The 17,066-nt window shown below is 43.6% G+C and overlaps 1 protein-coding gene across 3 annotated transcripts in view; it reads right to left on the reverse strand.

The window, feature by feature from the left end:
- The window catches only part of LOC144316199 (quinone oxidoreductase-like protein 2), a 44,395-nt gene that overhangs the window by 6,821 nt on the left and 20,508 nt on the right, over nt 1-17,066 (reverse strand). The window contains exons 2-9 of one of the 3 annotated variants that reach the window (XM_077901801.1): nt 16,288-16,384; nt 14,525-14,583; nt 13,913-13,978; nt 12,929-13,038; nt 11,773-11,854; nt 6,849-7,030; nt 5,151-5,321; nt 4,818-5,046 (exon numbers count right to left, since the gene is read on the reverse strand). In XM_077901801.1, coding sequence (XP_077757927.1) covers nt 4,818-5,046; nt 5,151-5,321; nt 6,849-7,030; nt 11,773-11,854; nt 12,929-13,038; nt 13,913-13,978; nt 14,525-14,583; nt 16,288-16,384 — 996 coding nt within the window. The remainder of the gene's footprint in view (nt 1-4,817; nt 5,047-5,150; nt 5,322-6,848; nt 7,031-11,772; nt 11,855-12,928; nt 13,039-13,912; nt 13,979-14,524; nt 14,584-16,287; nt 16,385-17,066) is intronic. The other 2 variants (XM_077901803.1, XM_077901804.1) reach the window with 2 other exon arrangements.

Genomic DNA, 17,066 nt, shown 5'->3' on the forward strand with positions numbered 1-17,066 from the left:
TGATCTGAATCTTCTTTTAAAAGTCAGTCAAGGCAGTTTACCAAAAAAGAGATACAGATGACAAATAAGCATATGAAAAGATGCTCAAGATCATTATTCAATAGAGAAATGCAAATTAAACCCACAATCAGATACCCCTAGATACCTATTGGAATGGCAAAAATTAAGGAAAAGAATCTGTCAGTATGAAGTTCTGACAGATGCCCAACAACTAGACTCTAATATTGTTGGTGGAAATGCAAAGTAATACCACCTCTCTGATATGCAGTTGGTAGTTTATTAAAAGTTAAATGTAGGGATGCCTGGGTGGCTCAGCGGTTGAGCACCTTCCTTCGGCCCCGGGAGTGACCCCGGAGTCCCAGGATCAAGTCCCACATCAGGCTCCCTGCATGGAGCCTGTTTCTCCCTCTGCCTGTGTCTCTGCCTCTCTCTCTCTCTCTCTCATGAATAAATAAGTAAAATCTTTTTTAAAAATATAAATAAATAAAATAGAGCCTGGGACACCTGGGTGGCTCAGTCAGTTAAGCATCTGCCTTTGGCTCAGGTCACAATCTTGGAGTCCTGGGATCAAGTCTCAAGTGGAGCTCCCTGCTCAGCAGGGAGTCTGCTTCTCCCTCTGCCTCTGTCTGCCACTCCCCCTACTTGTGCTCTCTCTGTCAAATAAATAAATAAAATCTTAAAAAAAAAAAAAAAGAAAGAAAAAAGAAAGAAAGAAAAGAAAATAGAGCTTAGTCAAAATGTATGCCCTAGGGGCACTTGGTTAGGCTCAGTAGGTTAAGTCCCACTCTTGATTTTGGCTCAGGTCATGATCTCAGGGTTGTGGGATGGAGCCCAGGTCAGGCTCTGCGCTCAGTGGGGAGTCTCCTTGGGATTCTCTGTCTCCCTCTGGCCCTCTCCCTGCTCGCTCTCTCAAATAAATAAATCTTTAGAAAAAAAAAAAAAATCTATGCCCTAATGCTTCACTGGAATCCCAGGGAGACAAGGGTGAGGGAGAAGGTGAAGTGAATCAAGGAAGGAGGTGTGTGTTACTGATCCTGAACTGGTCACAGCTCCGGGGGGACATACAGCTAGAGGACCTCTCCAGAGAGGCCATATAGAACCCACTGCGTGTCAACATACTCTATTAGAAGAAACAAAGGCAGCAATTTGTCTCCTGTCTTTCATTTGTCAAATCCTGTCCCATGCAGTAAACTCTATCTACAACTTCCCAGTTGCATTACCCAGACCTCCATATCCAATTTCTGGGGAAGCCAGCGCTTCCTTAAGATCAGAACTGTGCACCAGGTCTGCAGCAGCTCCCACCCGCTGAAAGGCACAGTGGAGGCCCTGCCTAGGATCGGACCTCCTGCCAGAGAAAGCACGCAACCACCAAGTGTTAGGAGATGAGTCTTAGGGAAAGGGTCTGGCTATATGACAGCAGGGATAAGTGGTGTGAGCCATCTGTAGAAAAGTGTGACAAGTGGCCAAGGCGTGGGGCAGGTGTCACTGGCAAGTATGGAGGACCCCAGAAAATAGGTATGGAATAGTGGATTCAAATTAATACATTACCTAAACTTAAAGAGTAACTTACTTTTTAAGAATATTCCACAGAATGGGATGCCTGGGTGACTCGGTGGTTGAATGTCTGCCTTCAGCTCAGGGTGTGATCCCAGGGTCCTGGGATTGAGTCCTGCATTGGTCTCCCCGCAGGGAGCCTGCTTCTCTCTCTGCCTGTGTCTCTGCCTCTCTCATGAATAAATAAATAAAGTCTTAAAAAAAAAAAAGAATATTCCACAGATACACTCACGAAACTTAAGTAAACAATTTCTATTTATCATATCTATTCACATAGTGACCTCACCTGACCTTTACATGATAAACAAGTTCAGATCTCTGAAGAGTAAGTAGTTTGTCTAGTTGAGACGTGTGTGAGCATCTCCCTACAGAAAGCAGACTTGGCACATCTGAATAAGGCCATCTCCTTGGACAGATCACGGGGCTCATTCCTGGCCTACCCATCATGGCACAGATGCAACACTTCAGGAAACAATAAATTCTAGTTAAAATTCAAAATCTAAAGACTGTCTCTCTAATCCTGCCCATGAAATGTTAACGTAAATGTGTTACATTTCATGCGAACTGAAAAAGCTCAACTCTGTATTTTATCATGGCCAGGTGTTTTGCTTTAAACAATATATTGTTTGCTATGTACTTTTATATGTGTTATCTTATTTGATCTTCACAAAGACCTCAGTAGACAGAGTGTATCACTGCCCCCATTACAGATGAGAAAACTAAGGCACATAGATGTGAGCAATTTGCCCATAGCCAGTCAAGTGTTAGGGCCAGGATCTGAACTCAAGTGGTCTGACCTGATAGCCCCCTATTCTTAATCAGTCATTCAACAGATACATGAGTACCTGCCAGCATCTGGAGACAAGGAGATGCATGGCCCCTGCCCACATGGAGTTTATGGTCTACGGGAATGACAAGCATTGAACAATGACAAGTAGGCAAAGAAAAAGCACTGAGTGCTATGGAAGTTCATACCTCATGTCTATTAGGTAGGTTATGGTACAAAGTATGTAGTCATACTATACTACTGATAATATCAACTATCAAGGTCAAATCTATAAGCCCATAGATTCAGGAGAAAATCAAGCTAGGAAGCACTGGTATCTCTGGTCATTATACGTCTATACTTGTTTACATATATACAGTGGTCATTTTCTGAGTCTAGGCAGGTTCTGATAGTTTTTTCTAATACGTTAACTGATTTACATGAAAAATATTACCCAGGTTAAGTGAAATTAACTATTTACATTCATTTAATCATCTTCATTTTATTTTTTTAAAGATTTTACTTACTTGAGAGAGAGAGAGAGAGAGAGAGAGCCAACTGGGAGAATGGGCAGAGAGAGAAGCAGGCTCCCCACTGATCAGAGAGCCCAACCTGGGGCTTGATTCCAGAACCCTGAGATTATGATCTAAGCTGAAGGCAGACATTTAACCGACTGAGCCACCCAGGTGCCCTTAGTCATCTTTAGTGTAAAAGAACAAAATATATAAATTCTGGTAGTGCTTGGAAAGTTCAAGGTTTTTGGTTGTTTTAACTGTAAGATAGCTCTTTCATATAGACAATTCTCTGATAGATGGACAAACTTTATACTCTAGAATAAGGTTTGTAAGAAGCAACTTCCTGGCTTGTTTGAGAAGAGTCCGATATAGCCATAAGGCGCCCAATCTGGTGTCGAACCCACCTGGCCTGGATTCCAGGTCTGTCACTTACTACATAATACCAAGCAGGTTTCTTAGCCTCTACGAGTCTTGATTTCTTCCTCTATAAAACATGATAAAAATGGTTCATACCTCAAGGGAGCATTATGAAGATGAAATAAGAAAATAGATGTCAGAGTGCCTAACCCTCAGTATGCACCTAAATGTATAGGAGCTGTCACTTCTACTACCTTCCTCTAAGTAGTTTACAAACTGGAAAAAGAGAGAGAGAGAGAGAGAAGAAATGGTCAACAGAGGGTATGTGAATGAGATGAAATCGTTAGGGAGAATGGTTTCAGAGGACCCAGTGACAGCAGGAAGGTCAGCAGGCTGGGAAGGACCAGAAAAACCCTACATTCCGAGCAGTCGATGGAAAGGAGCAGGGCAAACAGAAGCTGACAGGGAGTCAGTAATTAAATAGCTAATTCATGTTTAAGAGAAGAGAGAACTTCAACGTGAGTGATTAGAACAATAATCCAGGGGCGCCTGGGCGGCTCAGTGGTGGAGCGTCTGCCTTTGGCTCAGGGTGTGATCCCAGGGTCCTAGGATCGAGTCCTACACTGGGCTTTCCGCAGGAAGCCTGCTTCTCCTTCTGCCTGTGTCTTGCCTCTCTCTGTGTGTCTCTCATGAATAAATAAATAAAATCTTAAAAAAAAAAAAAAGAAGAAGAAGAAGAAGAGGAGGAGGAGGAGGAGGAGGAAGAAAGTAAACCAGGTTTGAGAATATGCCCCATCCTGGAGAAAAACATAAAAATGGAAGCCATGGTGAGCAAGGAAGTCTGGCACTGACAGCTCAGCTCCAGGCCCCACTAATCTGCATATGAATAAAACATCGCGCCCAAGGATAGCTGACTGGAGTTACCAAAACAGTTTTTTGAGCATTAAACAAATGAAACCAAAAAGAAAAAAAAGGACTTCACAGTGAATGCCTAACAGATTCACATTTACAACTATATTGCATATGCAATTACACTTTGGAGGAAGTTTAAGCCACATTAATGGGGCTGAAGGGGAATGAAGAAAGGGAGTGCATAGCCAACAAAATTAACTACGGTGACTAATGGATGAATTACAGTCCTATGATGCAGGGCATGATTTAGTGTTTTGTTCACAGAACCTCAGCTTAGATCATCTGGCTGTACTTTAAAGCATCTGTTTTCTAAAATCAAAGGTCAAGTTAAATGCTTCCTTCTAAGACTTGTATGTTATGGAGTTCAGAGTTCATACAAACACGGGTAAATTATTTTCTAAAGTTCTATCACGTCCTTCTGTTTAAGAAACCAATGACGGAGGTAGAGCCCTTGAAATCTAGCTCCTTTATGGCCGGTGCAAATTCAGTTTCCCAGGTGGCTCATGAGGCCTGAGGCAACAGCCACACAACCCTGAAGACAAGGAGAAATCCTGTCACCCTGCAGCCTGTGAGACCCCATAATTCTGCACCGTGTTTGTACCTTTTCAATCCATAAAAGGAGGATTTATGGAATCCAGAAAGAAACTATCCAGTAGCTTGACACCAGAGATGTCCTGGCGTTAGCCACATCATATCCCTTCAGAGTATCTCACCTTCTCCAGCTTAAAAACTGTTCCGATGTGTGGCTGAATGCGCCCTTGCTGGCAGTACTGAAGAGCCGAGGACAGGGTTCTGGAGAAGATGGGAAAGTTCTGCTCTTTGTATCGGCTCCAGTACAGCCCCATGGCTGAGACATTCTTCAGGAGCAGAAGGTTGGCGGGCACAGAAGCAATGGTTCCTCCAGCAAAACCCACCACCACGATCCTGCCCTCCCACGCCAGGCTGGGGCAAGAAAGGACAAGGAATAGAAATTATTTTAAAAATTAGCAATGTATAGTCACACTGATCAGAATGGCTACCATAAAAACAACAACAACAGAAAATACCAAGTGTTAATATGGAGGTTCCTCAGAAAATTAAAGAGAGGGCAGCCCGAGTGGCTCAGCAGTTTAGCGCCGCCTTCAGTCCAGGGCCTGATCCTGGGGCCACAGGATCGAGTCCCACGTCGGGTTTCCTGCAGGGAGCCTGCTTCTCCCTCTGCCTGTCTCTCTCTCTCTCTCTCTCTCTGTGTCTCTCATGAATAAATAAATAAATAAAATCTTTTAAAAAAATCAAATAATTTTGTAAACATCTTTGATAAAGAATATGTGTATCTTTGTTTGGCTTTTGCCTTTTGCTTTTCTTCTTTAGAGAAAAACAAGAAGCCTTTGTGATAACACTATTACCCGTTACCCAGAAGGCAAGAAAAGCATGAGAGTTAGCAGTTCTCTGGCCTGGCTCCCCACTGAGTCAACACACTCCTTCTTTTGCTTCTCTGAGCACAGTACCACAATTCCACAGTACCACCCAGCACAGTACAGTGATGCTCAGTGGCCCTAGAGCCAACTGGGTCCCTTCCGTAGGAAAGCTGTTCTCTCTGCTTCTGTTTCTTCCACTTTAAACTGAGATAAACCACAAAATTGTGCTTGCCAGGATGACATGAGAAATGAAACTAGTATTATCAGAACACTCTGGAGTCCCTGGTTAAAAGCAGAATGAGAGGGGCTCAGTCAGTTGGGTGTCTGTCGTCGGCTAGGGTCATGATCTCAGGGTTCTGGGATCTAGCCCCACACTGGGCTCCCCGCTCAGCATGGAATCTGCTTATACCTCTCTCTCTGCCTCCGCCCCCACTTGTGCTTTCTCTGTCTCAAATAAATAAATAAAATCTTTAAAAAAAAGACAGAATGAGAATTGGTGTGGATACGACAGATCCACTAAAACTCTAATGATTTTAAATAAAACAAATCAAGGAGATACCTACACTGCTGGCTGCCTCTGAAAGCAGTGAGATCAAGAGTCTGTACAAGAAAGAAAGAAGGAAGGAAGGAAGGAAGGAAGGAAGGAAGGAAGGAAGGAAGGAAGGAAGGAAGGAAGGAAAGGGAAGGGAAGGGAAGGGAAGGGAAGGGAAGGGAAGGGAAGGGAAGGGAAGGGAAGAGAAGAGAAGAGAAGAGAAGAGAAGAGAAGAGAAGAGAAGAGAAGAGAAGAAGAGAAGAGAAAGAAAAGAAAGAAAAGAAAAGAAAAGAAAAGAAAAGAAAAGAAAAGAAAAGAAAAGAAAAGAAAAGAAAAAAGAAGAAAAGAAAAGAAAGGAAAGAAAGGAAAGAAAGAAAGAGTCTGTACTTTGGTGCATAGTGAACCAGGGCCTGCCACTCAGGTCATTCTAACATCTGAACAATGATCCTGAGAATCACCCACACCATATATATATATATATATATATATAAAGTAGTTAATGGGAACCGCATAGCTGAATTTAACACGTGCATAATTTCTAAAGCATTCAGTATTGCCAACCAGAGAGTCTGCAGTCATTTTTTGGATATTTTCCAGCTGGATATCTTGTTTTTCTATATTTAAGCATTTCCTGATTTTCCCTCTGCTTCTATTCCTTTTCACCCTCCCACTCAGCTGTTCTCGTTGAAGCCAATGCCTACAAGAAAAGTGAGCAGCTAAAATGGAAGAGAAGTAAGACTAGAAGGAAGACAGGTCTGAAAAGGCTTTAGCAGAGCCCCAGGTCCAGCCCCCTCTGGAAAGACCATCACATGCACCTGCGGAGTGCCTCCAGGAAGACATCTCCTCCCACTGTGTCGATGACCACATTCACCCCAACACTGCCCACCAGCTTCCTCACAGCCTCCTTCAGGCCGCCCTGACTATAGTTCACGACAGATTGCGCGCCCTTCTGCATCACAAGCTGGCACTTCTCATCACTTCCGACGGCAGCTATCACCTGCATAGAGAACACAAAGCTTCTGGTGATCCAGGATATATGTACCAAGAGAGGCTCATCCTACCCACCCAGCTTTCAACCAAAGGGAATAACCAACAAAACCAGTGTGACCAAAAAAAAAAAAAGAAAAACAGTGTGACCTTGCTGCCCTAGGACCAGCCCCAATCCTACACATCAGGGCCAACACACAGCACCATCACACTTGGCCCTCCACACCCACTGGCCATGGGATCCACATTTCCAGGAATCCTGGAACCCCAATGAGTCTAGCTAGGAGATGGTTCAGGAGATATCAGAAAGTCTTTCCCAAAAATAGATTAAACCATCATTTATTGAGTACCTGCTATGAGTCAAGATAGCAAGATACAGCAGTGTGATGGTGGGGAAGTACAGATGGTGGCAGAAGTCCAAACGAGAGGTATCCAACCTAGTTTGAGATCTCAAAAGGCTTCCCAGAGGGTAAAACACAATTCAGTGGAAAGATCTTGAAGTTAGAAAGACCTGAATTAAAATTCTGGCTCTGCTACTAACTAGCAGTGTCACCTACAACAAACTACTTAATAGGAACTAATTTACATAAAGCTTACTATGTGCCAGGTACTATTGTAAATGCTTTGCATATATTAATAACTCTCTTAGTCTTAGTAGCCCAATGATACACACACTATTAGCATCCCCCATTTTAGAGATGAAGAAACTAAAGCAAAAGAAGTTAAGGAACCTGCCCAAGGTCACATAACTAATGGGAGGCCCAACATCACACAACTAATGAGAAACAGAACTGGGACCCAACCCCAGGTTGTCCATCTCCAGACTTCATACTTTTAACCTCTGTGCTGTCCACCAGCTTCCCTAAGCTCCAGTTACCTCGTCCGTAAAGCAAGATTTATTTTAAAAAAGCAAATGCAATACTGTCCGTAAAGCACTTGGAAAACAAAGTGTTAGATAAATTGAATTTATTGCTGCACATACACAATCATTTATTCTATTTAAGCCTCATAGAACATTATGGGGGAGGTATAATTACTCCCATTCTATAGATGGAGACACAGACCTAGAGGTTAAGTAATTAACTCAGGATTAGCCAGGAAGTAGGTGGTAGAAAACCATTCAAACCCAGTGGTGCTGCGACTCCAAAGCCCATGCTTTTCCTTTCCATCACCCTGGGAGAAAACCATGCTTAACACCTGGCAAGGATGACCATGGGCCAGACTGTGAGGCTGTGTGGGGTTTGGAAGCCTCCAGAAAAGCTTCAAACACGTAAGCACTGCCTAGAGGTGCCTTGTTACTGGATAGCACCCACCAGCCCGAGCAGTTTGGCCCCAAGGTGACATTGAGAACTTGCATTCAAACACACAGCACCAAAAAAACTTAAAAAAAACAAAAAAAAAAAACAAAAAAAAACAAACACACAGCACCATCAGTGCCCTTAGAAGATTGCAAACTCACCCATAACTATTTGAAACTGAAAGCCACCCTCAAGTACTCCCCAGAGGAACCCTCAAGTAGCTTCACACAGCACCACAGAGGGCAGACACCAGGCTAGGGTCAGGGACTTGACACCAATCTTGATTCTCACAAGGGCGCCATTGAGACCTGCCACAAACCATTGTATCCCCTGGTGCCTCACTTTCTTTATCTGTGAAATAGGGATAATAAACACATTACCCCTCTCCCAGGGGTTTGTCAGGATCAGGGGTATGATAATTGGCGTGGAGGCACTTTGAAAGCAATATGAAACGCTGCGAATAGAGGTTGTTCTCAAAATAACCTGTTCCAAGTGGGTGGCATGATGACACTTTTAAAGTTATTTTTATTATTTTGTTGTTGTTTGCTTTTGCTTAAAACCACTATGGTTGGGGTGCCTGGGTGGCTCAGTCGGTTGAGCATCTGCCTCCGGCTAGGGTCATGATCCCGGGGTCCTGGGATGGAGCTCTGCATCGGGCTCTCAGCTCAGCAGGAAGTCTGCTTCTCCCTCTCCCTCTGCCTGCTGCTCCCCCCTGCTTCTGCTCGCTCTCTTTCGCTCTCTCTGTCAAGTGAATGAATAAAATCTTAAAACACACACACACACACAAACCATTATGGCTACTCAAGAAAATACAGCTTGGATTAATTTTAATATCTGAATTGAAGTCAATTTTTCTCTCTACTTAACCTACTATCACTATTCAAAACAAATGGTGCAATTTTATCTTCCTAGGAATGGTAGTCAGCAGTTCTAGACAATGAGACTAATTTTGGTCTCCCCACTGAGAGGTGCTAAAAGCCCTTGCTTTGACATGAAATGTGTTAATATTCCATGGAGAGCTTCTTGGTATCTAAAATTGCTTTCAGAACTCATATGCCCTTCCCAAAAAGAACTTAATGCAAAACAGGAGAGACACCACCTGAAGAAATTCCAGAGCAATCCAATTATCTCCAAACCTGGGTATCTTGGTGCCTTCTGGATATCCCAACTGCATGTTCCACAGAAACCTCACACTTAATACTTCCAAAACTGAGCTCACCATTTCCTCCTGTGTTCTCAACTGCAATAAATGGCAAATCCACAAGTTAACCTAGTTTGCTCCTTCCCACTCAATGTCTAATAATAACAGGAATCCTTTTTAAGAGATTCTTACCAACATGCCATGCCCTCTAACAGGCATATTGCACGTGTAATTTCAATATTCCCACAACGACCCCATATGAGGAAAGGTTTATTGTACCAAAGAGGAAAGCGAAGCAATTAAGTAGAGGCAGTGTTGGGATCTGAACCTAGGTCAGACTAGCTTCAAATTCCTTGTTCCTTCAACTGTATTAGGATCAAACTCTCTATTTTCTTCTACTTTAGTATCTCTCAATTCATCGCTTCCAGTGCTTTGGGTCAAGTATCATCACCACTGGACTGGCTTGGATTGCTCCAAGAGGCTGCCCTACTGCCTCCAGACTACCCCTGACTTTGCCCTATCCTGCATCCCCACTGCTACCAGAATGAACTTGGCAAAATGCAAACATGACCATGGTACTTCCTTGTTTAAAGTCCTTCATACCTCCTGATAGCTTCCACTAAGGGTTCAAATTCTTCAGTACCTCCTGATCTTGTCTCTGCTCACCTCCCTAGAGTCATCTTCCACCATTCTCCCACATACCCTTTGCTCCATAGACGCTACTTTGCAATTCCAGGGAATGCATCATGTGAGATCCCATGTTTCTGATAATATGCCCTCCCACCACTGAAATGGCCTTCCCTTCCTTCCTTCCTCCATTCAACTGCTACCAGTCCTTCAGAAGTCAGCTTAAATGTCTGCTGTCTCTAAGAAATCCTCCTTATCTGACACCTACCGCCTCAGAATGATGCCCTTGCAGAGACTTCGGTCTTTCTTTATTTATTCTTTCACTCAAGAAATAGTTTGGGTTTTTTGTTTTTGTTTTTGTTTTGTTTTTGTATATTTTTTTATTGGAGTTCGATTTACCAACATATAGCATAACACCCAGTGCTGATGCGGGACTCGATCCCGGGACTACAGGATCATGACCCAAGCTGATCATGCCTCAATAACTTTCTCCGGGGTGCCTGGGTGGCTGAGCGGTTGGGCATCTACCTTCAGCTTGGGGCATGATCCTGCAGTCCCAGGATTGAGTCCCACATCAGGCTCCCTGCGTGGAGCCTGTTTCTCCCTCTGCCTCTGTCTCTGCCTCTGTCTCTCTGTGTCTCTCCTGAATAAGTAAATAAAATCTTTTAAAAAGGATCCCTGGGTGGCTCAGCGGTTTGGCGCCTGCCTTTGGCCCAGGGTGCAATCCTGGAGTCCCGAGATCGAGTCTCGCGTCAGGCTCCCCGCGTGGAGCCTGCTTCTTCCTCTGCCTGTCTCTAGAGGCCTCTCTCTCTCTCTCTCTGTGTGTGTGTGTGTGTGTGTGTGTATCATGAATAAATAAATCTTTAAAAAAAACTCTTTAAAAAAACAAAGAAAAGAAATAGTTATTGAGTGCCTACTATGGTCTAGGTACCATGCCAGCTGCTGGGACTACAGTAATGTGCCATGCAGACACTGTCCTTGCCTTCAGTGGGATTACAGTTGAGTAGGGGGGAGACATTAATCCAATCATGACACAGGTAAAAGATAAACCACACACTGAGGTTCGTACCACGAAAGAGAGATGTATAGCATGCTAGGAGACCACCTACAAACAACTGGGGAAGTGGGGGAGCAGGGGGATGGAGGAGAGATTAACATCTCCTATAGGATAAAGAATAATTCCCTGAAGAAATGACATCTGAGTTTGTTTGAAGTCCAGCAGGGGTTGCTGGGTGGCTCAGTGGCTGAGAGTCAGCCTTGAGCTCAGGGTGTGATCCTGGGGTCCTGGGATCAAGTCCTGCATCAGGCTCTCCACAGGAAGTCTGCTTCTCTCTGTGTCTTCAAGAATAAATAAATAAAATCTTTAAAAAAAAAATTTTTTTTTGAAGTGCAGGGGGAGACAGTTCAGAAGAGCATTACAGGGGAAGGGAACAGAATCTGCAGAGGCCATGAAGCAAGTCAGCTCTCACCAGGTTCTAGTAACTGGAAGGATGAGTGATCTACTCCCAGGTCCCCTCACCAGTCCGCAAGCAAATAAGATGGCAAGACCCTACTCTGGATTACTTTATATCTCAGTGCCTTACCTATGATATTTATGAATGAACAAATGAATATATTCTGTGTTTGAAAACTGGAGGTGTGGTGCTTTGTGTTTTTTTTTTAATGCAGACCCTACCATGCAAGTACCTTAGCCTGAAGAATATTCGTTGCCACATCAATCACTGCAAGGCCGGTGGCTCCAGCAGCTGCCGTCACTAAAACAGTTTCTCTGCCAGAGAAAGGTGGGCATTACTTCAGAAACCTTCAAAAATCATCCAATCATATGATTTCATGACCACTTTAAAGCAAGAAGAGAACTTAAAGGCCATTTCATTCAACATTTCATGGAGACCCATTCTCTAGACGTTAGGGCTGGTTTATGTCTGTGACTGCTTGATTGGTGAGAATTTGGTTGGGTTGAAGACTTCCTAGGAAAAATATTCCTTAATCCCTCTAGGGAACCTCTTCATCATGCCAGGAGCAACCCTTCTTTTGAGCTACCACTCCAATGTCTGCTTCAGAAATTGCGTCCTAAAATCATTCTCATACTAAACATTGCTGCATCTTTGATGGTGGTGATCAAGGAATGGCCACAGTTCAACTAAAGTCACTTATCTGGAGCAATTCCGAGTCTCTCTGAAAAGGGCAAAAGGCATATATTTCAGGTGAAGTAGGAAATCACTGCACCTTTGAGTTTGAAATACCACCGGTAGGCACACCCAGTCACGCCCCACAAGAACAAATACCATAGGATTCCACTAAAACCAGATGGAAACAAGTTTACATAAACCAACTCTCTCACATGTAAGAGTTTCTAGGAGGTGATCTCCAGAGTGGCCAGGTTTGAAAGAGGTATTTCTCCAAATTCATATTGGCCAATTTCACAGTCCACCATTCCATCTCAGACAAAAAGATAACCCCGCTGTCACCAGACCCATCTGGTCATTACCTTCCTTTGGCCTTTCCTCACCCAAGCTGAACAAGAGCTAAAGGTCAGGGAGGGGAGGTGCACCTGTGTGGCTCAATAGGTTAAGCATCTGCCTTCGGCTCAGGTTATGATCTCAGGTCCCAGGATCCAGTGCTGTATCAGGCTCCCTGCTCAGCGGGAGTCTCTTCTTCCTTTCCCAAGCCCCATCCCCCCACGTTCATATTTTTTCTCTCTCTCAAATAAAGAAATAAAATCGTTAAAAAAGTTAAAAAATAAAGGTCAGGGAGGGGAAAGGTGGGGGCAAGGTCTTGCTGGGCACTTCTGATATCAGAAAGAGATACCATCTAGCTCTGACTTGTCTACACAGCCTCTTACCCAGGCTGAGTGCATGCCCGATGCTCCAGAGCCAAAAGAGCAGTGCCATAGGATACAGGCAGGGTAGCGGCTTCTCGGAGGGAGACTCCTTCTGGAATCTGCCACAGTGTCTATAAAAAGAGATAAGAGTAACTTAGAGATTAAGCACATGTAACCTGTTCCTAAAAGCTGCTCAGTAGGGACACCTGGGTGGCTCAGTGGTTGAGCGTCTGCCTTTGGCTCAGGTTGTGATCCTGAATAAGTAAATAAAATCTTTAAAAGAAAAGGAAAGAAAAGAAAAAAGCTGCTCAGTAAATATTACGATCTGATTGAGTGACTGATACACCAGTGAACCAAACCTGTCAGGAACCAAAAGCCACCGGAAGTCAAAACCAAGCAAGCTGTGACAGAGTTCAAAACTTGGGTGTATGGGTCTTCACAAATCCCAAGGCTAGTATCTGGCTCAGGAAGGAATCAAGTTTCAGAGAATGGAACCCATTCAGAGATGGTTCTATGGACATTTTACCTCAATAAAACTGTGGGAAAAACTGTGTACTCTTCACCACTAGGGGCCGCCATTCACATCCTGAGCAACCCTAGCCCACCACCCTGGCTGGCTCCATTCCCAGGACTCTCTCTTTCACAAGCTGCACGTCCGGGAGAAACCTATTATATCCAGCTCAATGCCCCAAACCAGTTTTTCTACCAAAACTACCTATACTCCAATGGGACAGCCAGTCAGTTGCTCCAGGACTCAGAAAACAAAATGCCCTTCTTCGTCACACCGCTCCACACAAACAAAGCTCTGTGCAGGGTTGTCACACGGATACAGAAAAGGGTTTAGCATTTGAAAGAAGTGTTGGCTGAGGAACAAATACAAAGACAACAAATACAAAGAAGGGGGAGAGAAGGGTAACAAGGAATGAGAGCTAGGTGGAGATTAAAGAAAAGAAATGAGAAAAAAAAAAAAAATCTCCAAGCATCAATATTGAGAGCTAGGGATACCTTTTGGTCAATGATGCATTCTTCAGCCATACCATTAAAGCCACTCACGCCAATAACTCGATCTCCCTGAAGAGAAAATACCATTAAGGGCTTGTTCAAATGCATGGCCTTGCCATTTACCTCTTCCCAAATTGATCAAAAAAAAAAAGAAAGAAAATCTTTCTCTCTGACCCCATAAGACATAGGTTTGCCGTAATCACTTATTCAGAGTTAATGTTTGGTAAATAATTCAACCATTTTCTCAATACCCCCACCGGGATGCCAAGATGTTATGAGCACATTCTGGACAGGACAGAGTATGGAAAAAGCTGAAGTAAATTAGAATCCCAGAATTTTTTTCACAAGAGGCTGAAATTTGAGAATTTTCTATCCTCTCAGTGACTGAAGACTAAGGTACTGCCTTCTTTAGTAATAAAAGGTTTTACGAAGCCAGGAACTTCCACTGGCTTCCTTCCTCCAATTCAGAATTCATTTCTTCCCCCTTCATCTCGGTTTCCCCTCTGGTGTCTGTTGGCAAAGGCCAAGAGAAGTGAGATCCTTTGGCTATAGATGAGGTTAGCACATGTCTCATAGCTACACACACATCAATTCCTTAGATTTCAACTCATTTACCTCTTTCACTGTGCTGACATCTGCGCCTGTCTCCAATACAATCCCAGAGAACTCCATTCCTAAAACAAATGGTTTAAACACTAGGTTATCTAGAAAGCCCAGCTCCACAGAGACAGTAAAAGCCTGATCAACAGGCCGTTCTATCCGTTTTCTAGAGCTGAGACGGTTTTAGTGTCCCCCTACCGCTCAAGGAAGAACATCCTACCTAAAACACAGGAAAGGGAACTTAAGATTTATTTTTCTTTAATATTTTATTTATTTATTCATGACACAGAATGAGAGAGAGAGAGACAGAGACACAGGCAGAGGGAGAAGCAGTCTCCATGCAGGGAGCCTAACGTGGGACTCTATCCCGGGTCTCCAGGATCATGCCCCGGGCTGAAGGCGGCGCTAAACCACTGGACCATGGGTGCTGCCCGGAACTTAAGATTTAATGATCACAACCTGAAAAGCTATGGCAGTCCCATTCTTACCAAGACACAACTGAAAATTTCAAGAATGGGCAAAAACAGAATCACAGATACACAAGTAAGTTTGATCCTGCTCACTGGGGCCTTGGGCGCTTTACAGTACCCCAATTACAACATTCATCATATTACATTTATCTGTTTCTGTGTCTCCTCTTGTGGACTATGAGGCCCTCAAGGGGATGAACTATATTTATCCATAAAGTTCTTGGTTCAATTTGGATGAACTGATGTCCGCTCTTTACTATTCACCTCCAAAATTTCTGAATTTAACGATCATACATTTCCCACTTGAGCTGCCAGAGGAATAACTCAATTGAGTATGACATTTCCCCCCATCCAGCATGTCAGCAAATACAGAGGGAAATGGTTCCAAATGTTGAGACACAACCAAACACCCTGAGGCCAAAACACAGCAACTATTTTGCAATCAGTGTATCCTTAATAGTATATGTCTGTATAAAATATACATGTACTATATACACAACAGGCTATACTTATATCTCTTTAACTAAATTCCAGTAACAAAAAGCAGTCATTTGTCCGCATACTTGAGATCTAAATGTAATCAGATTGGGCATAATTAAAATCAGACAGTGGACTGCTAGAAATGTATAAACTCTTTTTCTTCTTTCTGATCTTCTGATATTCGGTTTCTTTAGGAATGTGTTTGTGAGGACTGAGAGTTTTAGCTGCAAACAGATGTTTATGACCCTTCAGTGAAAAAACAAAACTGAGGCACTAACAAGGTATGAAAGGGGATGACAAGGGCCGAGGATTCTGATCAGAATTCTGCTGAACACAATATGTAAAAATTCATTTGTTCATTTATGCATCATTAAAGTTTTTGTTGAAGGCAGCTCGGGTGGCTCAGCGGTTTAGCGCCGCCTTCAGCCCAGGGCGTGATCCTGGGAACCTGGGATCGAGTCCCACATCAGGCTCCCTGCATGGAGCTTGCTTCTCCCTCTGCCTGTGTCTCTGCCTCTGTGTGTGTGTGTGTATGTGTGTGTGTGTCATGAATAAATAAATAAAATATTTTAAAAAAATAAAATAAAGTTTTTGTTGAGCATCTACTAGGAGCCAGGCACAATGCTAAGATAGGGGATAAAACTAGGAGCGAGACAGTCATAGAACCTTCCCTCAAGGGGCTCACAATCTAGTGCTTCTAATTAGCGGCGAGGCTGACAGAGCCGAAGCATCACTGCCAGCAGGCAAGCATCACCAGTGATGAAGCACACGGTTCTGAAAACTCTGTAGCTTCTTTCCCAACCAGTCATTTGGCCCCTTCATACTCACCAGGTGTGAAAGGAAGTTGGGGTTTTTCCTGATACTGACCACGGCAGACCAAAATATCAGCAAAATTAACTCCACAAAAATGGACATCAACCCTGACCTGCAAAGGAAACATAAGAGCAGAAAGTGCCTGGGTGCTTTCTCTTTTACTTCAGGCTTCAGCTCAGGTGGTCATCCCAGGGTGCCAGGATCAAGTTCCACGGTGAGTTCCCTATTGAGTGGGGAACCTGCTTCTCCCTCTCCCTCTGCAGCTCTGCTCTGCTGTCTCTCTCAAATAAATAAATACAATCCTTAATTAAAAAATAAAAAGGAAACAGCAACAAAGCAGAGTTCGTGTCTGTGGGACGAAGTTCATTCAACTGTACCAAAATATTTCCTGAATGTTATATGCCAAACACTGAATTAAGTGCCAGTGTGTAATCATGAAGCAAAATGGACAAGGTTCTTGCCTTCATGGAGCTAAGACTATGGGAGAGACAGACATCAGATTACGGCCGTACCACCTGAACACACCCGATCTCATCCAATCTCGAAAGCTAAGCATGGGTAGGCCTGGTTAGTACTTGGATGGGATTAGTCAGACATCAGCCAAGTAACTGTGATGCTTTGTGTGTTAAATTACAACTCTTACACAAAATGTTAGAGAGAAATACATGGTGCTATGAAAGTGCATAATAGGGTCATCTGGCCTTTTGTTATGACGGCATGTGCAAAAGTCCTGTGATAGGCACAAAAGAAAAACCAGCGAGCTTAGAGCACAAAGAGGTGAAAGAGATAGGGCT

Source organism: Canis aureus, chromosome 6, assembly GCF_053574225.1.
Source record: "Canis aureus isolate CA01 chromosome 6, VMU_Caureus_v.1.0, whole genome shotgun sequence".
NCBI classification, from domain to species: domain Eukaryota; kingdom Metazoa; phylum Chordata; class Mammalia; order Carnivora; family Canidae; genus Canis; species Canis aureus.